The sequence below is a fragment of the Ciconia boyciana genome, chromosome 5 (genome assembly GCF_034638445.1).
Source record: "Ciconia boyciana chromosome 5, ASM3463844v1, whole genome shotgun sequence".
Classification (NCBI taxonomy): Eukaryota; Metazoa; Chordata; class Aves; order Ciconiiformes; family Ciconiidae; genus Ciconia; species Ciconia boyciana.
Window position 1 is genome coordinate 17,359,291 of NC_132938.1, and position 26,465 is coordinate 17,385,755.

Here is a 26,465-nt window from a genome sequence, read left to right on the forward strand (position 1 = left end):
TTGGCTTTAAAAGTGACGGAATTGGCCCGAGCCGGCTGGGAAGGGGGCGGCGGGCAGCGGCCTCCCGTTGGGGACGAGCTGCCCGGCCCACCCGCGCTCTCCCCGGCTCTGCCCCGCGGCGCCGGGCCGCGGCCTGCGGGCAGCGGCCTGCGGGCAGCCCAGGGGCAGCCGGTGACAGCGGGGCGGGCGGGCGGGGGGTCGGCCCGGCCTCCCGGCCGCGGCGGGGCCGAGCCCGGGCGGGGGGCAGGCGCGCCGTGTCACGCTAGACGGCTGTTTACTCTTTGCGCCGGCTGGGAGAGCAGCTGCCGCCGCTCCTCAGCCAGCCCCGCAGGATGCCTTGGCAGCAGGGCTCTGCCCGGACGCGGCAGCGCACCGTCCTTCTGGTGGGGATCGCGGTCCTGCTGGCCGCCCTCGTCCTCGCCGTCGTGCTGGCCTCTGTCCTGACGCACGGGAAGCAAGAGGTCAGTCCCAAAATGCTGAAGTGGAAGGACAGAGGGACCACTAGGAATCTGCAAGAAGTCATCCTGGGAAGATGCTACAGCTACGTGATGGCGCGGTACCCTCAGCTGGGGTGAGTAGCGGTCTCGGCTGTGCGTCCAGCCAGGAGAAGGGAGGCGAAGAGAAGAGAAGAGAAGAGAAGAGAAGGGAGCTGGCGCTCCCCCCGCCCGGCCGTGCCCCTCGGCCCGGCCTGCGGTGGCAGAGGGAAACGAGGGGAGCAAGAGCTCTGTTTTGCAGCAAAAGGTGCACACCCGGCCAGCACCTGTCGGTGCCCGAGTGCTGGCTTTTTAGGGAAACTACCTGCAGAACCAGTGTAAGTAATACTAATCCTAGGTCAAAACTCCATCATAAATGCATTTTGTAACTTCCTTAAAGCCGGCTAAAATAAAAGTTGGATTCTAACAGGTTTGAGTACGTGGAGGTGAAGGCAATTCGCTATAAAGCCAATCTGCCACAAATCCTGTAACATGTGACGCTGCATTCATGTAGCCAAAACTACGCAGGAGGGAGGAAAAGGAGAAGGTTCAGCACAGATTTACGGGATGGACAGAGATGTTAGGAAAGCGTTGAGAAATAGCTTGGGGTCATCCAAAACATGTTTTCAGCGTGTGGGTAGGACTTCGTGGTGCGCACAGACAGCTTGCACGGAGAAGTACAGACGGATCCCAGTGCCAGCACAGCGGTCCCAGGCAAAACCTTCACCCAGTGCTGGTCTCTGCTCAGCGCGTCGCAGCAGGTAGTGCGGTAACACCCCGAGCAGGAGCAGCCCACCGCTCCTCTGCTGCAGAAGAGTTTCCCTGGGCCTGGGTCTGCAGTAGCGTAGTAGGGCTGAGAACTGATTTTATGATCCCTTTCACCGCAGGGAAAGGCAGAGTATGAAATAAGGAGGGCCTGGGTCCTCCCGGGGACACCCAGCCCCTCAGGACGGGATCCAGGGCAGCCAGGGCCTCTCAGCAGGGACCCAGCCGTCACTTCTGTGGCACCAGCCCCTCTATTTTGTGTCCTCAGTAAGCCTCTGGCAGACATTTTCACCACCCTGGGCTGTGAGCGCTGTGGGGCTGCCCTGCACCTCGGCCAGGTGACAGAACCATCGTGGTCTGGTCTTCAAAAAGACAATTGCCACCTCTTGTTTTCATGAGATTGAGCTGATAAAACAAAGCTGTACATAGTTTGCTTGCATTTGGACTTCTCTTGGCCTTGGATGTCCAGTGCTGTATGAAAAAGCTGATTTGCAGCATTTGAAGGAAATGGGCACATGGAAAATCATGGCCTGAGCATGCAGAGATTTAAGTGCATGCTTTACATTAAACACGTAAGTGGGTTTAGTGAAGGGAAGGGGGTTTCCTCTTACAAATAAAATTTAAAAGCTTCCGAAGCTTTTGCAAAATCACGTACATGTTTCTAAAAGCACACATTAAGTTATTAAAGAAGTATACACTCAATATTTAAATCTGAAATTGTTTTGAAGCCTAGTAGCCTTTATTGCTTTTGCTTGTTTCATTCAAATTGGGGTGCTGAAAAAGTAAAAACCACTTTTGTGTGGCTAAGTTTCCAGCCAATGTCACGTATGTTTTCATTCACAACACAGTCTGAATCTGACCTGGAAATAATTTGTTTGAGTAATTCTTTCAAGGACACTTTTTAAAAAATCACAAACCCATGATTATAACCTTTCTAAAAAGGTTGATTTTACAAGGCATTTACAAGAATTAAACGTAGATGCTTTTCTGGGAATCCAACCTGAGAGTCCTCGTTTCTGATCTGCTGAGCTCAGTGCGCTTTGTCGTGTAACCAACCCCTTCTGTCACCGGCACTTTCTGATAATAAAGCGCGTGCCTTTAGGACACATCAGAGAGCCCCGTATCTTTCATCCTGCGCTCTTTCATCATTAGTGTAGGCCTTGGATCTTGCATCGCGTGAGATCTTTGGTGCATTTAATCAAAGAAAAGGAGTAGGAACAGGGAACTGTAGAAACTCGGGCAGGCTTGTGAGCTGAGCAAGCTGTATCCTATACTCAGTTAGGACTATTGTTGCCACTACTCCCACCATGGGAACCTCACTGCCTTGGTTGGAAATCTTCTAATTTCCTCATAAATTTGTCCATAGTTTGTTCTTGCCCTTTTAATCTTACCAACACGTGCATTTGTTTAAAAAGCTCTGCTTTTAGTAAACTCATGGACATTTCCTCATATTTTTACTTTTTTATATCAGAGCCACTAAGTTCCATCTTTGACAATATTTCCATTTTTTTTTAAATAGCAATCTGTTCTACTTCAGTAGTTAGTGTGACTATTTACTACGTTTTGGAGTGCCATATTTCAAATTGGAATAGCTGGCTGGTTTTGGAAAAAAGGGGGATTGTTGACATACGAATATGGACTTTATAACGTTTCTAGATATCACAGATGGATTTAACAAGGGGCCACAAATCTACAGCGCCCATTTAGCTCCGCTTTTGCAACTGTATGCTATAAATCCTGTGAGAAGGCCACAGACGTGCTAATGTACAGCTTCACTATCACAGCTGCTTTAAGCCTAGAGGATACCTCCTTGCACTCTCCTTCGTCTTACTGGAGCCCCGGACACCGTACGCAGTCGGCACACTCTGGTCACGCTTTTGTCTTTTCCAGTACAAACTGTGAGCTGAACCCAAGCCCAATGAGGCCACTGGAAACACTGCAGCTGTCTGCAGTCGAGTTTTGTAAGCACCTTGTGCAATCAGATTTTATCCTGTTGATTCGCTTATTCTCCAAAATCATCGAAACATTCAGGCACTGTATTGAACTCGCTCACTAAAGAGCAATTCGCAGGTACTGTATACAGCACCTGCTGGTAATAATTTTGTTTAACTGCCTGCATGCAATACAATCCTTGGTTTTATTTCTGCTGCTGGCTGGATGACTCTTTTCACTTGTACGCATACAGTTTCCTCAGTTAGTTTTCCTGCGTAGAACTGTCATCATGCCAAAGTTGAGGAGAAACAAGCAGGGAATACCAAATGTTTCAAATAATGCATTTGCAATATTAGCCTCATTTTTAGGAAAATGTGCGGACGGTGTAGCAGCAGGCTTTAGAGTTTTCATTCCCTGCACACACAGTTGCACATCTAGCTGTACACATTAAAGAGCAGTATTTCTTTTTGGCTTCCCTGGAAAATACTGGCTGCTGCCAGAAGACAGAGCTAAAGCAATAGTTTGTCACAGGTCAATAGTCTTTTTTTTTTTTCAACATTAACAAGAGCTGCAAGTTCTGCTTTCACTAATCTTGCAAAAATCCCATACTCATCAACCATGGCCCTTGGTATGTATTGTAGTTTTGTCTGAATAAAGGCCAAAGGCAGTTTGGTCTGAAGGAAGGATTTGACCTCAAATTACCTCATCTCCTCTTTCCCAGTAATACGGACTCCCTCTTGTGGCTAACAAAACCCAGTTCTCAGACTCCAGGTCTCGTGCGATACAAATGTACGTTTACAAGAGTTTAGCCCTGCTGTAATCAAAGGCGAGAAGCGGGAGGGGGCACGCAGAGCTGCGCACAAGCACCTGGCTTGTGCAGGGCCAGGTCAGTGCCAGCTCCTTCAGAAGGTCAGTGCTGGTCAAGACCAGTTGTGGTGAGCTGATCGCTTACCCATCGCACGGAGGATGTTGTTTATGATGGTTTTGCACCTTGATGCCTGCTGGGGGAGAACAGGTAGTAACAGATGTAGCCTGAAACCTGTTGACACGAAGTTAACCGGTTTAGTTTTCCTCTTCACCATATTTGAATTGGCAGGCTGAGGTCAGATACGATCGGCAGTTTGTGACCTGGGGAAGGAGAGGGGAGGAAACAGAGGTCACCGTCACTGATCCTCAACAAATGATGCTGCTTTTTCAGTCTAGAAATAAACTCGTCTTACATTTGCAGCTCAAGAGATTTTTTTTTCATTCCCAGATAATGAGTACCCCCCCCCCAGATCTGCAGTCACTTCTCCGTCTCCGATTCACCTAAGCTAAGCAAAGCTTGCAAGGACCTACTATTTAAAAATGGCTGAAGTCAAACCAGCTTATTTATTGTCTAACCTCTGCCGGTGAGAGAACACCAAGGACGCAGACAGGGAGCCACTTCAGTAACATATGTGACTCTCCAGGCCCAGCAATCCTACTGTGTCTGACTAAGCAGTGCAAAAACCTGGTGATGAAGATGCAAAGTGTAGAACTTCAATACGTTTTTCATGCAGTGTTGTGTGGACGCACAAGATATATTTCCCCCTTAAATACAATTGGATCAACGAATGTTTTTTTTTTATAGTTAGTGGCAAATTCCTGTTATAACAAATTTTAACAGTCTATAGTTCCATTAAATTTAGTAAAAGTTGGTGCACCTCCAGGAGAGCTTTGTCTTCTGACTGCATGATCATGAATGCATTTTGCCTTTCCATTCCTTTGCAGCCTGTGGAGATGGAGATACATTTTGTCAAAAAGAACATATGGAACATGATTTTGTGTGAGATACTATTGCACTTGCAGCATAATTTCGTCCAGAAGGAAATCTAGGTTTTGTTGTAGGCTTAGTTTTGCATTTTGCCTTGATGCTTTGCTAGGCATTTTTAATTTAATTTCCTTGTATTTGTTTGCTGATTGTTAACACTTTCACATCAAGCATGGCACTAAACAACAGCCATGATTTGATTCAGTGTCACAAAAATGTTAGCGTTATTGTATATTAACCATGACATTATACTGAAACTTCCCTGAGATTTGTTTTTTCATTAAGAAAATATGCTTTACATAAAAGAAACCTTTACTGAATCACAGTCTTCTGAAGAGTACAGTGTTGCTACCTAATCGTAATGCATTAGCACCCTATTAGAGTGCACTGCAGACTTCTAAAGCTTCTCAATTTAATATACACCAAACTGCAAAGGATTTAGCTTTTATTTATTTTTAAAAATATGCTTTCTAAAAAAATTGAATTGTTACCATTTTTACACCATCTCTTTTGGTTCCGGAGCAAACAAATGGCTTTATTTGCACTGTCTGTGGGAAAGGACATGGGGTCCTGGTGGACAAGCTGGACATGAGTCACCAATATGCCCTTGCGGCAAAAGCCAGTGGTGTCTTGGGCTGCATGAGGAGGAGTGTTGGCAGCAGGTGGAGGGAGGTGATCCTTCCCCTCTGCTCAGCACTGGCAAGACACATCTGGAGTGCTGGGTCCAGTTCTAGGCTCCCCAGTACAAGGGAGTCAGGGACATATTTGGAGGATGTCTAGTGAAGGACCGTGAAGATGATTGAAGTGTCTGACGTACAGGGGGAGGCTGAGAGAGCTGAGACTGTCCAGCCTGGAGAAGAGGAGGCTCAGGGGGATCTTATCGGTGTGTATAAATACCTGATGGGGGGAGTAAAGAAGAGAGAGACAGGCTTTTCTCAGTAGTATCCAGTTGCAGGACAAGAGGCAATGGGCACTAAGTAAAATACAGGGAATTCCATTTAAACATAAGACAAAACACCTTTTTTTACTGTAAGGGTGATCAAAGAGTGGAACATGTTGCCTGGACAGTTTGTGGAGGCTCCATCCTTGGCGATATTTAAAACCAGTCTGGACACGATCCTGAGCAACCTTCTCTGAGCCAGGGGTTGGACTAGATGATCTCCAGAGGTGCCTTCCTATTCTTATACTTCTTAGAAAATGCTTTTAGACTTGCAAGAAGCCCACTGGGTAACGAGGACAAACAGTGATGCAGAAACATTTTGGCTCATCTGTAATGGCAGTGGTGTTGATATCTGCTGCTACTTTGGTTTGTCGCTCAGTATTAAGATGGGCACTGTATCATCATAATAACACACTGCTTATTAAAATCCCCAAGTCAGAACATTTGTTACAATGCTTCAGTGTACACTTTTAATATTACCCTCCCTATTTCATGTGCCAGTGTGGTGACTTTAATACCTTTTCTGTGTTAGCCTTTGCTATATGAAACGTGCATAACTGTTTTTCATTTCTTCTGTCCTTCAATGTTTCTAACAAGGTCTTCTTTTACAATTGTTTTCCCCTAACTTGTATATGAGTGACTTTGTTCTTATAATTTCTTGGTAACTAAGATATAATAATTATAAACGTTAACAATTGTTTGAGTCTTACTTAAAGGTACACTTCCATTGAAATATGCTGTAATGAGCTTTAATGGGGAACTGTAACATAGCATTTAGTAGGCAGAAATGGACAGTTATTAGTGCTTTAGGATTTAGAGGTAGGGCTACTGGTTCTACAATTGGTCCTTCAAATGAGTCCTCATGCTGTTTAAGGCTAGTTTCCATAACTATTCTGGGCTGTAAGATAGGGCTCCATTTGGGTTTTATTGTCATCTCTTTCTAGAGGAAGTTCCTTAGAAAGAATTAATTTTCTCTTTAGCAAGAGGCAAGTTCATATGGCAGTGGGTAGCTATCATTTATTTGTTCTTGAGATAATTAATTGCCAACATATTTATTTCTGCTTTTCTGGGTATAAACATCAATGCTAGACTGTGAAAGGCCATCCAATTCTGTGCAAAGCTCATACAAAGGCCATACAGTTCTGCGCGGAAAATTTACCCTCTCAGGCTGTAACACCACTGACAACAGCAACCCAAAGTCTGAGAGTGTCCTGCAAATTTAAGGGGGAGATGTCAAAAGATACGTTGTCTTTTCTCCATGGCCAACATCAATGTACTTCTGAGGTACAGAAATGCTGTTGAGATCTGAATTTCTCTCTCACTTTGGCAGCCATACGTCAACTTATCTGTCTGTTGTCTATATTGAGTTATAATCATGTAAAAATTGTTATTAAATGAATATATATTTCTCATATACTCAAACTTCTTACATTTATTTAACAGTGGTTAGATATTTAATGGTTCTTACTGCAAGATTCTGTAGGATTTCAGATAATTTTTCACATTTGGGTTAGCCTACACATACTGCATCACGATTACCCCACAGTCATATATTAAAATCTCCTTGCAGTGAAAGTCTCCTTTGGTTTTAATCCCAGATACCAGAGAGAATATCATTCTGTCTGTACTGGCCTTCTGCACATTAATCAGAAGTATTTGTTGATGAAATACTGTTCAACTTAGTTTTCTACTGCAACTTTATGCAGCTATTTAGCCATGCGCAGTCAGTTAGCTGCCTGTTCTTTGCCTTCTCTCGTGTTTGTTGATTTTATAGAATTGGCTATACAGAGCAATGGCTGGTGGCTGTCTAAGTTATAGCCCCACCCTAGGAGTGAAATTATTAAATGTTTGGATGAGCCAATCTGGGAGCTTGTTGTTGCTGAAAGGGGGAATCCTGGTCCCTCCCACCTCTCCCTGCTTCAGTTCTCCTGTAACATCTGTAGAGATGTCAGTGAAACAGCTGTGCTCAGAGGTGATATCGTTCAGCTGTCATTGCTAAGGTATGGTTAAAACTCGAGAACTGTTTAACACCTCACAGCCCTGTGGGGAAAAATAACTTTGCTTATCCATAGGGATAGGAGGAATAGATCCTTTTTCCCCTAGGGTCAAATGAAGATCTCCCTCAAGTGTCCAAGGGTAAAAACAGATGCTAAAGATGCAGTCTGTCTTCCCAGGAGATGACACCAAAATAAGGTATTAGCAAGGAGCTCACTCACTCACAGGCGTCCTAAATTGCTGATCTGTTCCCTTGTCCTTGTCCTGCTGACACATGCCACCCTTGAAGCAGGGACTTCTCCTGACTTACTGCATTTATGCCACATCCCAGCAGTTTTAGTTCTATAAAAAACCCCAATATACTGCAAATTCGTGTTACGGGAAAAAAAATCTACAGCTGCATTAAGCCATTGAGTGTTTCCCTGCTATAACATACTTTTTTTTAGATCATTCTTATAGAATTGTTTTTCCAAGTTTAATATTAAAAATAAAACTACTACAAATACACTTTCTAATCAAGGGGTAAGATGCTGGCTTAAATTTGTTCCCTCTATATCTGTTGATGACATGGCCCTCACTTGGAAGCTTAAACTGTAGAACAACTATGACCCTCTGTCAAAATGCAATCCAGGTGAGGCTTCTGCCCTTCTAGAGACTGCGTCCCACTTACAGAGCATCGCTGAAAACACCATCTGCTTAAACAGCTTGTTTTTTCACCCAGCAAAGCTGAAATCCAGCCAGCAAAAATTCTGCTTATGTAGATGAACTCTTCACTGGTTTATAGCTGCGACCTCTTGGCTCAACCCTTCCCGGAAGGGTGATAAGGCTTAGTGTTGTCCTGGAGCACTGGTTCCCAACTCACATAAAATACTCTAGGAGCTATAAACCAAAGCCACAAGTACTCCTGCCCTTAAAACCTTCTCATTCCTGCCAAAGGTGAAGGACCAGTGTAATGAGGAGCTATTATTTGTTCCAGGTCATTCCTCATACACAAACATATGTGAGGTGCGCCCAGTGGAAATCTCACCTTGTACTTCTTTTTCCAGACCTCCAGACTCCCCACCTCTGCCGTGGGGAATTTAATTGCTCTGCCTACAGGCAACGTTTCCAGAAGTCATCTTTCTCTGAGACAGAGTTTTGGATCTCTGTCTCTATCCCCAGTCAGTTCCTCTACTGCTTTCTTTACTGGCTTTTGAACTATTTAATTAACAGAGAGCAATACTTATAAAATCAAGCTGCCAAAAAAATCAAGCATATCATTCTCATATTGGAAAAAAGTCAGTTACCATAAATATTATGGTGGCAGACACTTTGCAATAATTAAACTAAGTGGGTAGTGAGAGGCTAGTGCTCATTGAAGCTGTTGAGATTGATAGGTCTTCCATGATTTTTTTCCTTCACATCCTTTCCCTTGGTAATTTTTCCCCTCTCTATTATCCTAATGCTAAAAGCAGCAGCCAGTAGTCTCCTCAAATCCTCAACAATGACAGCATATTGGCTGACCTCTCTTAATGCACATTTGTCTGATTTTTAGCACAAAGATACCTGATGGGAGATTTTAGGTGCTAGAATAATAGGAACAAAGCTGATCCGTTGTATGCACGCACCCATTTTCTGACTCAGTGGTCTGGAGATGGGTCGGGCCATCAGCCGGCAGGAAGAACTGCATACCTTCGGGGCTGCCCTCGGCCGCTGCCCCGGGGCAGTCCCTTCTCCCGCCTGACCGCAGTGTTCTCCTGGCCGTCAGCTCCTCGCACCCGCTGCTCCAGTTGACTGCAGAGAAGTCCAACCGCAGCTGCCTTGGCTGGGCTTGGCAGCGGCTTCAAAAAAGCTACTCCAAAGCAGCAGTGAGAGACGGCGAGGCTGGAAGAAGGGAAGGGACAGCAGAAGAAAAACCAGAAATATTTAGGGCAAAAAAGGTAGCAAAAGGATTCTGGGTTGCGGAGGGCTTTCCTCTCAACACAGGCATAAAGGTTATTGTTCATTGCATAATTTTTGACAACAGAAAGACGGAGCTACTCATAAGTTCACATGAAAAAACAAATTGAATATGGATGTATAAATTGCACCGCTGTCTACAGCCATCACAGTTTACCTGAAAGAGGCAGAAAAACTGACACACAGGTGAAGATGGGTCTGTTAGATGCAGAAATATTGCTACACCATTTAGATCCTTTGGTGTTCATTCTTCTGAAACGTCTGGGCTTTTACAGGTGAAGACGATGCCTTAGACTCCGAGCAGAGTGTGAATTGGTCTTATGCCTGTAAGGAGCTTTGTTATAACCACAAACTTCTCACTGACTTCGTAAAGAGCCGGGTTTCTGAGCGCTTAGGTGCACATCTGCATTACTGTTTTGGCTAACAGTGGTAGCAAAAGAGAAGGATTTTCTTCTACAAATTGCAACTGCTGGTGAGGTTTGATCCCTGCAGAGGCCAGTTACATACAGGGCTCAGGGAACTGTTTCCAGCTCGAACTTCAGAGCCTCACCGCAGAGCCACAATCAAAATCTCAGTGTGGCCTGAAGACATTGTCGTGTTTTAGACAGAAAACTCAGGACCTTGGAAAAACTGCTATTGATTGCAGGGGAGGCCATGTCTCACCAGGGAAGTGTCTCTGCCTGGTAGAGTGATTTGAACAATATGGGCAGAGTTGACTGAGTTCTCCAGAACAAAGCCTGGAAGTAATTTTTCACTTGTAAATTTAAAATGGGCCCCATACTTGAAGCATGTCTCTCAAATTTTTGAGTAAAAAACTAGAGGCAACACAGCCCAAAGAAACACTGCCCTTCTTAAGATGTTTTTAGCATCCAATGTCAGTCCAGCGCTAAACTGAAAGCAAGACATTGTTCATGGTGTAACTGAAATCAGCAGGGATGAAATTTATCCTTGATATTATACCAATTAAATTTATTTCAATTGGGGATGAACTTGCTCCGTCATGTCCAGTTAAAGAAAAAAAAATAAAATTACAAATTAAAGGCAAAAAATCTATATTAATAGTGATTTCCCAAGTAGTTCAATGCCATCCCATTCCTTTAGGCGAAAAGATACTCTTTCAAGGTTAGTCAGACCAGTGTACTGATATGCAAGAGATAATGATGCAGAAGCTGTCCATTTTTCTAATATGCGGATTAAAGTTTGGCTGCAAGGATAGCTGCTAATGGAAATATTCTTGGCCCCAGCTTCCGTTTGATAGATTAATGTGATATTCATATAAAAGGTAAATGGATAGAAATACTCAAATTCATTGGAAAATGCAACTTCTACCCAAATGTAAGGACAAATGCAGGATATGCTTTGCAGTATATATAACATTGGGATTTAATAAGGAAATGTAGTTTTAATGGTTATTTGTATCCAGCCCTTATTCAATGCTCTGCTGAGTTCAGGATATAGTCTCTGTCTCCATAAGGCAAGTTCTGCTATCCTCACTTTCCAGAGAAAGGGTTGCAGGTTCAGTTCTTGAGTTTACAGCAGGTTTCACAGTGTTCCTCCTAAGTCTGTTAGTTATTACGTCACATTTACCAGCATTTCCAAACTCCATTCATAGAAAAAAGTTTTAAAAAATTAAACATAAAATTAGAGTATATTTATTTTACATATCACTGAATTGGGATTAAATATTTCAGATTCTGTAGCAGAATAAAAGGCCTTAAATATTTCAGCATAAACAAAGTTAGCCTCAAAGGAAGAAATCCATTATGCATAAAGATATGATATTTGCAGATACGATGCAGAATTAATATGCAACCGAAAGCACACGAACAAAAACCAGAGAAGGAGAGCACACGAGCCCCACAGCAGTGTGGTACGTAAGCGTATTCACCATGGACTCCTGTATCTGAATTAGATAAATTTAATTAACTGGTAGACTGGTGATCTCTTTTGCACCATTCCTTTCCTTTGTAAACCAAGAAAGAAAAAGAAATAAGCCCATTCTGTGACTGAGAACTTCCCAATGAGAAGTTGGGAGCAGCCTTAAGAGGACAGTTCGTTTCTCAGGCATTTTTTGGCAGGGCAGATGTGCTTGTTTCAACCTGAAACTGTTCTTGCTGAAATTTGTAGCATACCAAGTGCCAGCAAACTTCTCATATTGTTTTCAGGAGGCCCAGAGCTACAGCAGGTCTCTGCCCTTACCTGTGTCCGTGTGAGTTAAACGCTGCACACCAGACAAATATTTTCTTGCTGTGTAGGAAAAAGGGACAGGTGAAACTTTATTAATAGTGTCTGCCTCAACAGCGAGGCTGGAAAGAGTGATGTATGTTCCTGGAGCTGGGGCTATCAAGTCCTAAAGTCTTCTCACTGCTTATTTTTTCATATATCAACCAAAATCACAGTTCTATGTGACTGGTAATCTCTTTGAGATGTGTGACAAAACCTGTATTTCATATCAGAGAAATAGCTTTCCAATGGCAAATTAATGAAATATTTTTATTCAGTTGTAAAGATATTCATGATGATAGGTGAGGACAGCAAAAATGAAATACTGTTTAGCTTTTGTATGTATTTTTTTACGTTGAAAAGCTGTATTATTTTGATTTCTAAAACAATGCTGATATTGCCTACAGAATCACAGAATCACAGACTTGTATAGGTTGGAAAAGACCTTTAAGATCATCGAGTCCCACCGTAAACCTAACACTACCAAGACCACCACTATACCATGTCCCTAAGCACCTCATCCAAACTTCTTTTAAATACTTCCAGGAATGGCGACTCAACCACTTCACTGGGCAGCCTGTTCCAATGCTTGATAACCCCTAGTTTCTATAAAAGCCCGTCTTCATGCCTTATCATTTTCTTTGTGGTAAAACTAAAAGTACCACACTGACTACCAGCTGTAGAAGAGCTTCCTCCATTTGAAGGCTGTGCCCTACCACTTGTATGATGTTAAACATATAGTTTTGCTCAGCTCTGCCAGGACTGTGGATAACTACTCTTCTCTCAGATATGAGTGACATCCATGCACATCATCAAGTGCTGAGCTTAGTGTCTTAAAATGCTAGAAAACTGATGCTTTGAATCTGTGACTCAGCAAGCTGTCTCGGCAGGATCGTGAATCACCTGGATGGTTGTTGCTTCATGGTTCTTATGGCCATGACTTGAGTCCAGCAGCAGAAATGCTTTGTACTGTGTCTATCACTTACCTTTCTGCTTTGGAAATAAAAAACCAGGTTTTTCTTATGATTCCTTGAAAAATGCCTTGTCTTCTGAGACCAAGCTTAAAAAATTTGCAATATGAAAGAATAAATGACCAGGTAACTAGCTGTCACCTGTGGCTGTTAACACTGTTACATATAACAGATTTCAGAAGTAGCTTAAAAAAAATAAAGTCCTGCCAGGAGGACATTTGACCTGACCATTTGACAGATTAGAAAGCGTGAGCCATATAAATGTCCGTGAGATGTACCAGTGCTTACAGCCAAGCCCTACAAATTGTCTTTACGATACTGTTGACTGTGCAAAGCAAAGGGGACAGCTGGCTATTCTGTAATGTCACCCCCTAATCAGCAGGAGCCCTCTCTTTCAGCTGATTCAGTGTGGTCATGTTGGAATCCTGTGTGACAGGGAGAGGTATTTACAACTTCCCAACCCCTAAATGAAGTACCAAAGCTGGGAGGATGGTCTCTGTGGGTTACTTACACAGTTTGCAGCCAGAGATAGGCTCCTCCAGGACAAAATTTAATACACCCAAGTTAAATTCTGCTAAGTAAAACATGTGAATACTCCCTGATATGACAGTGCAAGAGCAAAGCAGTGACAGTGCTCCCTAGAGCATCTGCAGTTTGGCTTCTTATTTCTACAGTGGCTGTGACTGAAGGTGCATTTAGGTTCCCAGATAAAAGACAATAGCCCAGTAAAAAAATCATCATTGTTATTAGTCTTCACTTCCCTGGAGGTAAATTTGGTTCATATAAACAAGAGGCGTGGTCCCTAACACAGCTGGGGCTGCCCCTGTAACAGACTGGCATGGAAAGAAATGAAATTCAGCACGTGGCCAGAACTGCCCCGGTTGGCCATACGGCCAGAGACCCTCCGGGCTGACCTGCCTTGTCCCTGTGCCCAGGCTTTGTCCGCATTTCAGACATCACTGTACAGTGGCAATACCCAAGCTCATTTTAAATCAGCCAGGTCAGGCTGCGGGGTATCTGCAGCCCAGATGGAGCTCTGCACCGTAATGCACTTGCCAGCCCCAAGAGTGAGAGATGAGGACATATCCACCACAGACCCTTCACAGAGGAGGACTGGAAGAAGGTGGGGCGTGGAATCCTGCTGTAGTAACCACCTTAGTGGTATGACCTCCCAATAACCAATATCATATATAATGCTAAGTTAGATTTGTTACTGCATAAATAAAGGCAGAAGGGAAGGAAGGGCATGGACATCTTGCCATGGATTGCCTGGTCCTTCCTGGTATGATACTGGCCCAAGCCCCTGTCGTGTGTCTGATAGAGGCATTCCTTCTGGTTCGTAGTGCTGTCAGGTGCTGTCGCTTTCTTCTGGACCCAGACAGACAGAGTCTCGTCGCCTCTTTGTGCGATGTTTATTTTCTGTGAGGCTTAGGAAGGGAAGGAACAGAGTTCATGTCCAGACAGCGAGGAAACGGCCAGGAGCTGGCAAGTGGTTCTGGGTCCTGCAGTTTAGACATTGCCCATGTAATACAAACAGCTCAACTCTCTGCAGTCCAGTTTACCCTCTAATGCTCAATGGGCACTCAGTAGAAATCATAATCAAGTTCAGTAGTAGGAAAGAGATCACATAACTGTAGGGAAGATTAACTTGAAAATGTTTGGAAATGTTCAATGAATTACTACTGTTTTTCTTAATCCCTTTAGGACTATTTTTAAGACTAATCAATTCCACATCCTACATGTTGCTCAAGTACCAACTGGTAAGAAAGCCTGCAGCTGTGTGTCTGTCACGTACTAATTGATCATTGCTATTTTTATAGTGCTCTGAAGGCATTAGTTTCTTCACACAAGACAGAGTCCATTCTTCAGACAGCTTTTGGTGGGAACACCCTGGGAGATGATTGCACACAGTGAAGAAAGAGTGGATGAGTCAAAGACAGTCAGAATAGCTCCATTCAGACATGCAGACAGCAGGATAATGCAGTCAGCATTTTAAATTTGCATAAAAATAGGGAAGAGAAGGATGCAGAATCCCTGCATTACTGTCACTGCTGTAAGGAGAGGGGCAGGCTTTCCACATGGGCCTGGAACTGGGGGAACGTGAAGAGGAAGGGTGGTCCACCCACGGGGGACAGCCTGGAAAACACATACCAGACAGACAAGAATTATGAATTACCTTAATGCAAAGTTTTCATTCGTTACCTCAAGTACAAGAAAGCAAATGTCCGGAGCCGTCCCAAACGTTGTTGTATGCTGCAGCCTCAGGAAGGGAGCATGGCACTACTTCCGTACAGAGATAGGATTGCTTGCCTGCGCTGTGCAACAGATTTCCTCTTGGTAGTACGAAAGGAGCCCTGCCTCTGTCAGCAGAGAGCTGCTTTATTTCCTAGGCTGACGAAACAGCATCTTAAGAAACAAGTGTAGGCTCAGGTGATAGGGTTGTGTCGTGGCATGAAGCAGTTCCTCCCCATGTAAATTTAGTGGAATTCCTCTGACTCATTCCAGTGAGAGCAAAAGGGCCAGAACCTGTAACGTGGCAGAGGATCAGGAGACTGAAAAAACCCACTGGAGACCAAGCACCTGATCTGGATCTTGGTTATAAGTGTGCAAATCAGCTGTGGCTCCAGCAAAGTCAATAGCTGCAAATCAGTGCGTAAATGAAAATAATATCGGTCCAAAACAGCCAGACCCCTGCTTTTGTTTTAGATAAAATTATAGATATTATTTCTGTCGGGTTGAACACTCCACAGGGAGACACATGGGCATATTTTTGGCTCACTGTACCTGAGGAGGCAGTATCCTTCAGCCATACTTTTAAAATGTACAAGCTATAGTCTGCTACATTTGCTTCTCATGATTTGGTACGAATAAGCAAGAAATTTCATCTTCTGGTTATGTGATATCAGCACTGCTCTTTTTAAGAGACAAAAACATAGAGGACATTCAGATATTACAATAATCAATAATTTAAAATGCAGGAGAGAGAGAAAGATGTTTTAGAACGGCTCATTTCTCAGTTTATACTTAATTTGCTGAAGATACTGTGCTGTTGTAATGGATAATGTGTCTTGGTGCCTGAGCATAGTTAGAACTCTTTTAAAACCTGATCCATAGTGTTTGACCATAACAGAAGGGGATCCTTTCACAGCCATAAATACTCATAAATACTAATTAACTATGTTTTAATCTTTCGGCAGAGATAAGGATTGCCTAAAAATATGGGAATCATTAAAACATGCGTTCATTTACAAGAATCCCTGTAATATTACATCAGAAGATTATCAGCCTTTAATGGAGTTAGCGAGTCATCCTATACCCTGTAACAAGGTAACAGTACAATTCATGGTGGGCTGCTTAAGTAAGATCGTTGTGGGATAGCATGTCTGCACAGTGCTCTGAGTGATGGGATCTTGTCCGTAATGATTGGGAGGGTGTGTAGGTCGACGAGGATGATATTTTGCTCTTGCGCTTACTGCAGGAGTCCAGCAGTTATCACCTTTGGACCCCCGTAACCCTGTTCATTCTCTGTCACTGGAAATCATCCCTGTGTAAGGCTTGCCTCAAACCTCAGTCCCGGGGTCATCCTGGTGAAGTGACAGAGATGTCCCTGTTCCCTGAGCGTACGGCTCTCTGTAAGGAGCATGCTGTCATGCTGTTAGAGCAACACTGCTTCCAAAAAGCTGCTCTACCATGTGCAGTTCAAAAGCACACAACAAATTAGGTATATATCCTATGAGAACCAGTCAAAACCTTTCTTTCAAAATGTTTTACAGGCTGAACACATCCATTTCCACAAAAAATAACCACCCAAAAAGATTTTGGAAATGGGAGCGTGGGCTGCAGAAATAAGAACTGACCCACTAAGGAGAACTTGCAGCATTTCAATAAAAACTAAAACTCCTTCATTATCATGAAATCTTTTTGATTTTCTCCAGGAAAATTTCCTGGCCAGCTCTAGTATAAGTATCACTTATTAGACATTGTACCTTATTTCACAGTCACTGTTTTGGAGCAAGACAAGTGACCTCGCTCATCGTTACACAAAATCCAATCAAAATTTCCTTACCTTGGAGGACACCTTGTTGGGTTATATGGCTGATAGGGTTTCATGGTGTGGAGACCCCTCTGCCCCAGGTAATAAGTCCTATTTTTTGCAAAACAAATATGAACACTGGAATTCCAGATTATTCTTTTCTCTTGTATATCTAGACCTAAACACAACCCTTTTCACATATTCTTTTCTTGTACTTCAGTTTAAAACCTTAACTGTATTTCTGTCGCATGTTATGGAAGACTGCAAATAATACTTCATTCTCAGGCTAATTTACAAAACACAACTTTGGCTGTTATTAAAACACCAAGTTGCTGCTTGGACTAATGGTCACATCTAGCCCTCTTATCTAGATTATTTGCTTCCTTCTTGTGGCTTCTATGGGACAAACTGCAAAACAAGAATGCCATTCAAACAGGTCCTGGCCATAGGCCAGTCAAAGTTGCGGGGCAGCATGTAGGTACCCTGGGGTTGTTGCTGCCCACATGACTCCTGGGTTGGTGCTTAAGGCTAGCAACCTCTAAACTGGGCTGGAATTACTGAAAATGTTGAGCAAAGTTTAATTTTTCAATGCAATCGGACAGTATTTGTCAAGAGCCAACCAGTTTCTCACATGTGGGACTACATCTTTTCCCTTCTCAGTTTTCTGAGAGTTATTTGCATACAGGGTCTGCAGCTGCCTCCCTGAAATGGGTGTGAGCAAACAGGAAGGCCTTTCAACACATGCAAATTCCTTTTCCTCTTAGAGCCCTTTCCTCATGTAGCCTTCTTGCTCTGGCAGGGGGCAAATCTTTTTGCCATTGTTAATCAGCTCTCAAAGCCATATAAGCATTGCAATGATATTCATTCTAATCTTAGCTATTCTATAAATGTATTTCTTCTCAGGAATCAACTATGAATCTTGTCCAAAACGAAGTGAATGTGAGAGCAACCCTAGCTCTGTATTCTGGAAAATGGCATCCAAGAGGGTAAGATCTAGAATAAATCTCCCTGCATCCAAGCATGGTGCAAGGCATTAAGTTCCTGACACTGCCAAAATGTGAGTTTGCAAACTGGATTTAAAACATGGAATAGTAAAATTTCACACGAGCTTTAGCTTCAGGTGCTAAAAATCATGGCGTTGGAAATTTGTATTTCCAAGGTCCCATATTTTGTGTACAATATTTAATGTCACTGTAGTTTGGCCATTCTTATTTGTGGGCAGAGACTGTGTGCCAGTGTATAGAACAACACTTGGCAGACAGCTGGAGCTTTGCAAATAATGCTTACGATAATAATAATCATCACCTTAATTAAATTACAGGACTGAAATTGCTAAAATAAAATACATTTTAGCATGTTAATGTTGAGAGCAGTGCCCAAATTGGCACAGAAATTTTCCAAGCATCTGAGAATCCCCTTGAAGAGCTGAAGAGCCCATCCAGAGCAGAAACCTGAAGAGCACGTCCTCCCACAGCGGTATCTGGCAAGGTTCCTACGATGTACCCACCCGTATGCACATGCCAACTCCCATCACATGAATGAGACCCTGCTAGTCTGAGTTAAGCAGTTAGCCTGCCTTCGTTGAATCAGCGCTTTACAGAAAAAAAACTGCCAGAAAAAAAACCTGCTCTCCTGTATCAGTTTAATTTTTCATGTCTCTCAAGACTTCACCCTTGATATGACTATTAGTAGGTGACTGCCCAGGTGGAAAACAAGCATTCTTGTATGCTTCAGCTCTCATGTACATAAGAAAAAGTCTACTCACCATAAAAAAAAAGGTTTTGTGGATAAACTAGTGTACATAAGTTTTCCCAGCTCAAAACAGTTTCTATGTTCTCATTAATCCCTTCAGTTCCAGAGTCTGGGAGGGACAAACCACCATAGAGAGACAGGCTTGCTCGACTGCAGGCTTTCTAGTCCAAATAAATTTAAGATCTACTAAAACTCATGCTTATTACGTTAGAAAGTTACACATAATTAAACTTTCCTGCAACTTCACAGCTCTCGAGATCTGAGTTTGAGCCACATTGTTTAGATGTAAGAGGACTTGGAAGATTTGATAAGTACAGTCATCTGTGTTAAGTTTTTTAAAAATTCTTTGTCTTACCAATGGACTATATATCTAGGGAGGGTGCTTTATGTTGTAACTCTAGTAGTCTTTAAATATTTGGACATGAGTTTTAAAGAATAAAAGAGCAGTGATTACATGATCCAGTAATTTAAAAAACAAATCAAACAAAACTCGGTGCTGAGTTTTACTAAAACCACTGGGGAGAAAAGTCCCAAGCCACAAAAGAACACAGAGCATGAGTCACAAGGCAACGAATACATGATGGTTTGCATGTCCTTAAACTAGTAGTAACTCTGTTCTGGCTCGTCCTCACTGCCTAAGTTAAAGCAGTCTGAAGATTATTCCCAGTTACTACAGCCCCATCAGACAGCTGTAGCTGCTGGGGCTCTGGAAAGCCCTATAAAATCTGAAAACAGCAGTGACAGCAAAGTTGCTATACCAATCCTGTGCAACCTCAGACTGCCAATTCATAGCTGGCTAATGCAGCTTTATCACAGTTTTGCCACAGTCTTTAGAGGCTTTTTCTTGCACTGACATGTTCTGCAAAAATATTGGCCAGATCCTCTACTTGTATAAGTCAGTTCTGATGACATTAAAGAAGTTACCATAATTTCTACTAGCCCTGAGTCTGACGTCTGAGTCTACTAGCCCTGAGTCTACTAGCCCTGAGTCTGGCACTGCATGTAGTGTCAGAGTGTAACGTCCATTTGTTTTGTTCAGTTTGCAGAAGCAGCATGTGGTGTGGTTCAGGTGATGCTCAATGGATCAGTAGAAGCTGGAGCTTTCAGAAGTAGCAGGTATTTACTCAGCATGCTACCATCAGTGTTTCTATGGGGCCTGCGTGCTGGTGAATGTGTCTTTGCCAGTGAGCCCCAGTGCAGAATGGATTTTGGTGAACTCATATAGGGGTCTAAACCATTGGCTGTTGTAGAGCTGATTCACTTAACTCCTTCTATACAGTGACTGTAATTAATTGAAATCCTTCAGAGGGTGTGTGGGTGGGATATCCACCGCTCTTTGTGCTCTTTGTGCTCTTACTGCACAAAGTAACTTTATTATTACAGTTTATTTATTCATTACACATGAATGACACATTTCTAACTGTTCATGGAGCTGACTGGATTTTACCCCTCCAGACTGTGCTTCCTTGGGTTACCTGGCTGGAATTGCAGTCTTGAATAATATTGAAAGATGAAGAATGTGCTGGTTGGGGAACAGCCATGTTCATTTCCTTTGCACCAAACCAAATCAATAGCCAATAAACCGAACTTTAGGAGAAAAGGAGAAAAGGCACTAAAGATGGAAAAACTTCAGCTTGTTTCAGTCTGCCATTTCAAAAGTTCTCCTGAAAGTGAAATAAGAATGGGGAGAAAATATTTTACCATAAGGCAATTAAATAGTCTGTGAAAATCCATTGGCAAGATAATATTCTTTCACTGAGAATAACAGCAGCACTAATAAGCACTAGTATTTGGGGAACATAGTCTGTACGTCTTTCTCAGGTAACTAAGAATGTTTTGCTTTTTCATGTCCCACTCTTAAAGCATCTTTGGAAGTATTGAGATCTTCAACCTAAATCCAGATAAAGTCTCTGCAGTACACATCTGGCTTATGCATGACATCGGTGGACCTCAAAGGTAAGTCACGCCGGTACGAAATGACGAGCAGTGTGTAGAAGGCAGACGGCGCAGCTCAGTTCTGACGAGTGACTGTCTAACAGTGACACCGTCTTAAACCTGCTCATGAACCTGCTCTACATTCACTCTCCTAGCTGCTTACTTTACTGGAAAGAATAACATTTGTACTGTTGTTTTCTTTAGTATTTTTCACAGGTACTGCTGAACAGTTATAGCTAAGACACAATGACATTTTCCTTGCTTTCTAGTGGTCCCATGATCTTTAAATTCCTTCCAACCCCAGTAAGCTCTACAGACCTTTATTATGGGTGCAGCACTGAAGCCGCAGAGCAGGCTGTGTTTGCAAGGGTGAACAGCTGGAAAATGTGTTTGTCCACAGGAATAGCATAATTATGCTGAGCAGAACCATTTTTGATAAAATAATTTCAAATGCTGGAACAGGTTTCCCAGAGAGGTTGTGGAGTCTCCATCTGTAGACATACTCAAAACCCAGCTGGGTCCTGGGCAACCTGCTGTAGCTGATATTGGTTGGACTAGATGATCTCAAGCAGTCCCTTCCAACCTAAATGATTTTGTAATTTTTAATAATAAATCTGTAGTTTAAATGCTTACCATGGAATTACTGATACCAGAACAGTGACCTCAAATCACGTCTGAGCCTTTCTGAGTGACCTTTTTCATCCCGATCAGATTCATTTGCAGATCTAGCACATTTCAAGCACTGAGCATGAGGCTCAGTGCCTTTGACCCCTATCCTCAGAGCCGGTTAGTGGTTCACGTGGTTATAATGCACTGCCGTGGTTTCTCCTGTTCCTAAGGCCCCCCCTTGACAGAGGCAGCAGCTTTGATGCTGTGGATCAGCAAGCAGGCTGTGATGATGCAGTGCAACTCAGGAATGAGTGTGGACCCAACAGAGACCCTTGCTCAGCCAGCCTCACTGTCTGACACAGCACCAGCTCCAGCGTTGCAACCCCTCCGCTAGCCCAGACACCCAGAAGCGTCTCTTTGTCACACAAGCTGACATATCCATCACAGCTCACAGGCATGCATCTATCCTGTGGTCAGCATGCCAGGCATACTCTTCTGGCTCATTGCATAGAGGTTTGCTGAAGAAAAGGACATTGAGTAATCTGTACATTAGTTCCCACAGACATGGCACTTGATCCTTTCTCCCATGATTTCCCAACATCAGAAAAGCCATCATGTTCCTCCTTAACAGCTTCAACAACCTGGTGCCCTGCCAGCCTTCTTGACATATTCTCCTCCTGTGCCAAGTTCACAACAGTTTCCTTTTTATTTTCTACTTACTTCCAGGGAGAAAGAGGGAGGGTAGCTCCAATAATATGTATTCCTTTTATCTTCTGATTTGTATTCTGTGTTGAATCACTGATAACATCTGGCAAGTCTAGTGAACAAAGAAGAGCTGGCTCTGCTTTCCACTAATGCCATATGTTAGGAACTGGATTTGCCCCAGTATTGTATTATTGCCCTGATGTGTGTCCTATACTCTGGACCAGGAGATGATTTTTATCCTGAGGTAACAAGTCTTTTGCAGTGTCTCTGTCTGTGTCTATGACATTTATCAATCCTCTCACTACAGCTTTGGGGCCCCTTGGGATATTTCAAGCAAATTAAGCACAGAGATAAAGATCTCAAAGGTATGACATTGCTACATGCTTCACAAAACCATTAGCTGGATGGAAAAGAAATACACAAGTTAGGGCTCCTACTAATGGAAAAGTGGTTGAAACAGCCCCTTGCCAAAACAGAGTAGCAGCAGCCACACCCCGAGTCAAACAGATAGGAGGTGCTTATAGCCTGCTTCCTCCCATGTTTTCTAACTGCTTCCTCCTATCTTACATCCTATCTGGGACTTAGCTGCTGGTTTTCATGACTGGCCCTTTCTCATCACACAGAGGACTTGATCCCTTTGTCCTTCCACAGATTTGAATGAGTCTTATATCGTGCTCCTGTGGATGGAGGCCACCAGCAGCTCTGGAGCAGTTCTAGAGCACATTGAACTGTGAATGGAACTGAGTTATTTCCCACAGATACCTTCCCGCACAAAGTTCTTGTGCAAGGTGCACAGCTGAACATCACATAGTTTCTACAAGCAAAGGCCCAATGGTAGCCAAACTCCACAAACCCAATGGACTTTACAGCACATTAGCAAACAAGCTTTTAAAGAATCTTACCTGAAATAAAGCAAAGTGACATAGTGTGGAATTTAGCTGAGCTTCTTGTACACACAAGGAACACAAGTGACGAAAGACTTTTTTCTCCAGTGAATCCTGCTCAGGTCATTCCATAAAGAGGTTAAAAAGCATCTTAGAAGACCGAAACTTTAAGATCACCTGTGAAGACAATTACAGGTAATTACCTGCTCCTATTAGTGACAACTTGCTAACATAAAACTAATATTGCATCTCCCTCTTGACTTAATATAAGTTTACGGCAAGCTAGAGCAGGCTCCCCTCTTACTGCCATCACATCCCTTCGATGTGGCTGTGTGCCTCTCGGGGGCTTCCACTCGCGCTGCAGACCTCGTGTTGGCTGGGTCTGGGGCTTGCTCTCTGCCCTGCACTTGCCATTGATTGAGCATCTTCAGTTGCCTTCAGGGAAGGAGCAACCCAGCCTCCTTCAACACATTTGCATCTGACGGCGCTTTTACCTACAATAATCGGAATGAAATAGGCAGCTTTCCTCCCTGCTGCATGCAGATAATGCAGTGTGTCAAGGATGGTCCTTACTTCCTTTGCTATAGTTTGAGCTTGCTTTCTGTCCAGCTGCTTTGCCAGAGAGTGAGGAATGAGACATGATAAACATTATTAATTACTATAATTCACCATTGTCAGGAGAGAAAAACAGGAGTCGGGGAAACAGCAGCCCAAGTTCTGACTTGCCTGAAATCTCTATCTGCCTGCTGAGGAGATACAAAAGCCTGAGACCCTTTATCAGAGACCTTCACACAAAGCAAAAGTGTTCTTTAGTGACATTAGAAAAGCAGCAAAGGTTCAATATTACTCATATATAATCTGTCAGGAACAGCTTTTCAGAGTGAAGAACTCGGATAAGAACATTTCCAAAGTAAACAAACATTTCTATAAACTACTGAGTTTGTGACGTTAGTTTTAAATAAGGAAAAGTTGGTCTGCAAAGGAGACAAATGCCTTATCTGGTGATAGGACTTTAATCCTGAAGGCGGAGCGATATATTCCTGTTTAGGTATTGCTGAACCTGATTAATGGGTGCTCTGTACGTTGTGAAAAAATTAAAACTGGTGGGGTGCATAAATCTGCAAAATAGTGATGCTCGTGTACTCGCTTTCTCTTTGGGTAAATGCAGCCTTTAACCAATACTCCCAGGACCTGTAAGCAGGTACAGATTATTTCAGCCTATGATGAAAGAAGCTAAGGGCCAGGGAGGAAGGGGAAATACATCGTAGTTTAGATCCCTTGTGGCTCAGCGCAAGGAGAAACCTGTAACACATCATGAAGAGTTGTTGGCACACTCATTGCAGTGGCTCACAACTTGCTTCTTAAGCTAGAATAACAAGTAGGGCTTTTTGTCAGAGCTCAACTAACACACACATAAACAACTGTGTAGAGCAACACAGACAATTAATTTTACTATTTTATATACAGAGGAATAATAAAATAAGCAATTACATGTGCAATAAAACTCTTCAGGATAGACCGTAGAAGTTAGCTCCACTCCCCTGAAGTCATTGCAAACAGAACGTGTGGGTCCATATCAGCTGCGCATCTGGCTTTTCATGCCACGTAGCAATTGATGCTGATCATTTTCTCTTGCTTTTGTCCATGCCTGCAGTGTCTTCCAGAAGTAACTCAAAAAATAGATTAACTGGCTGTACTTCTAATCTAGCCTAATCATATCTGACATTGTTAGGAACAGCTGTACATTGTAGCAGTAGGGGTTACCACCGAGGAAGCAAGATGGTGAACTTCCAACGTGGAAGCAACTCCGTAGTCCGTGCAAGAGATCTTACTTCTTTTTCATAATTATTTTTGTTATCGCAGCATAGCTGACATGCTGAGTTCACACCCTACTTTATTTCGTACTCACTTGCTCTTGTCCCTAGCCGGTATAAACACCAAAGTTATCTTTCTGCAGCAAGATCTAAAAAAAAATTGTCCTAATAAAAGACATCCACTTGATAAGCACAGATGTAACATGCACTTTGACTTTCACGTTGCATTTAGTAACTGTGGAGTTACTCTGTTGTAGTTGAAAAGTGGTTACTAAATGTTTGTTTGTTGTTGTGTCTTATCACAGGCCAGTTCAGCTCCTTCAGTGTGTGCATAACCCTGACCACACAGACTGCAGACTTTGCACCAACACCACGGCAACTCCATGAAACGGAGTCCTCCATACTACTGAAGACTTTCGTCGTTTGTGTGTAAAGCTGGAAAAGATGTGGCTACATAGCTTAGAGTGATAAATAGTAGCGTGGTGTGTACAGAGTCCATAACCAGAAATCCTTGCTGTGATACTAACAGCCAAATAGCAGGAGATGATACTTTAGGTGTGATTACTGTACGCACACGCACACAAACATACTAATTCAGAGGGGCCGGGGGCACGTTCAATGGTTGAGGGCAGATGCTGTGCCCCGGTTTGCTCCCTCCTGTACTGCTCCCCTTGTGCCCAGAGGCTCAGAGCAGGGATTTCCTGGGCCCTGCACAGAGAAGAAAGAGACTTTCCAGCGGAGGCAGAACTTGCCCCGATCAGCGCTCGGCTCCCTCCCCGCTGGAGATGACCAGAGCAGGCTACACTCTCCCTGCATCCCAGGGCAACATCCCCCAGAGGGGACCATTGCCCAGTGGCACATGGTGTATATCATGTTTCTCCCAGGGACTGTGGCACCTCTGAGCCGGTAAAGCAAGCGATGGAAGAGGCAGAGCAGTTCTTACCTTTTAATGGGGCATCACAGTCAGTGGCTGGTGGGGAAATGGCTGAGCTGAGCCAAGAAGAGACCAGGAACCACTCAGAGGTTTGCCAGCATCTGTAAGAACGGGTCGAGTGTGTAGCTGGGGAGAGAAAATAGCAAGACTGACTCAGACAACCCCATTAAAATCCTACTGAAAACACTATTGCAGTTCAGATTACATTTTATTCTTAATATAGCAGTAAGGATAAGCCTTCCAACTTTCATGAACGGTCCCTCAGGCCACAGCTTGGCCATCCGCTGGAATAGAGACAAACATGGAAAGGTTGCCACAATAAGGAGTCTCTCCTGACCTCTGTTTCTGAGGTGAAATTATACACCTTGCACTGTATAATTCACAGGCATGGACATGCCATAGTACACTGAAACAGCAGGTTTCATTGATTTCCTTTGATTTCCATTTTGCCGGTCTCATATGCATATTCATTGCAGTGTTTATAACAAAATAAAGATCTGAGGCCAGCTTGTGGCCTCGGCTGTAGTGCCTTTGTGCAGTGCCATTGACACTAAGAGAACAGAGCAGGCTTTGCTGCAGATACACTCCTAGGTGTTGCAGTGCCAGCGTAACCAGCAATTGCCAATTCATTAGGCAGGTCGAGGTTTCCATGATCCCACAGGCAGAAGGCTATAACGGTGTATGTTTTAGTGACTACCCAAAGTGCGAAGCATCCTTATGGAACTACACAAGCTGGTGTAATTTCGAGCATCTCTAGATAAACCTTTGCT

General features: G+C 43.4%; 1 protein-coding gene across 1 annotated transcript; it reads left to right on the plus strand.

The window, feature by feature from the left end:
• The first annotated feature begins 332 nt into the window (after positions 1-332).
• CD38 (CD38 molecule) lies at positions 333-25,423 on the plus strand. The gene is made up of 8 exons (XM_072863428.1): positions 333-571; positions 16,227-16,356; positions 17,028-17,163; positions 17,966-18,048; positions 19,854-19,930; positions 20,678-20,770; positions 23,056-23,142; positions 25,067-25,423. The coding sequence occupies exons 1-8, from the start codon at positions 333-335 to the stop codon at positions 25,146-25,148; spliced, it is 927 nt and encodes a 308-aa protein (XP_072719529.1). The 3' UTR covers positions 25,149-25,423.
• The last annotated feature ends 1,042 nt before the right edge of the window (positions 25,424-26,465 follow it).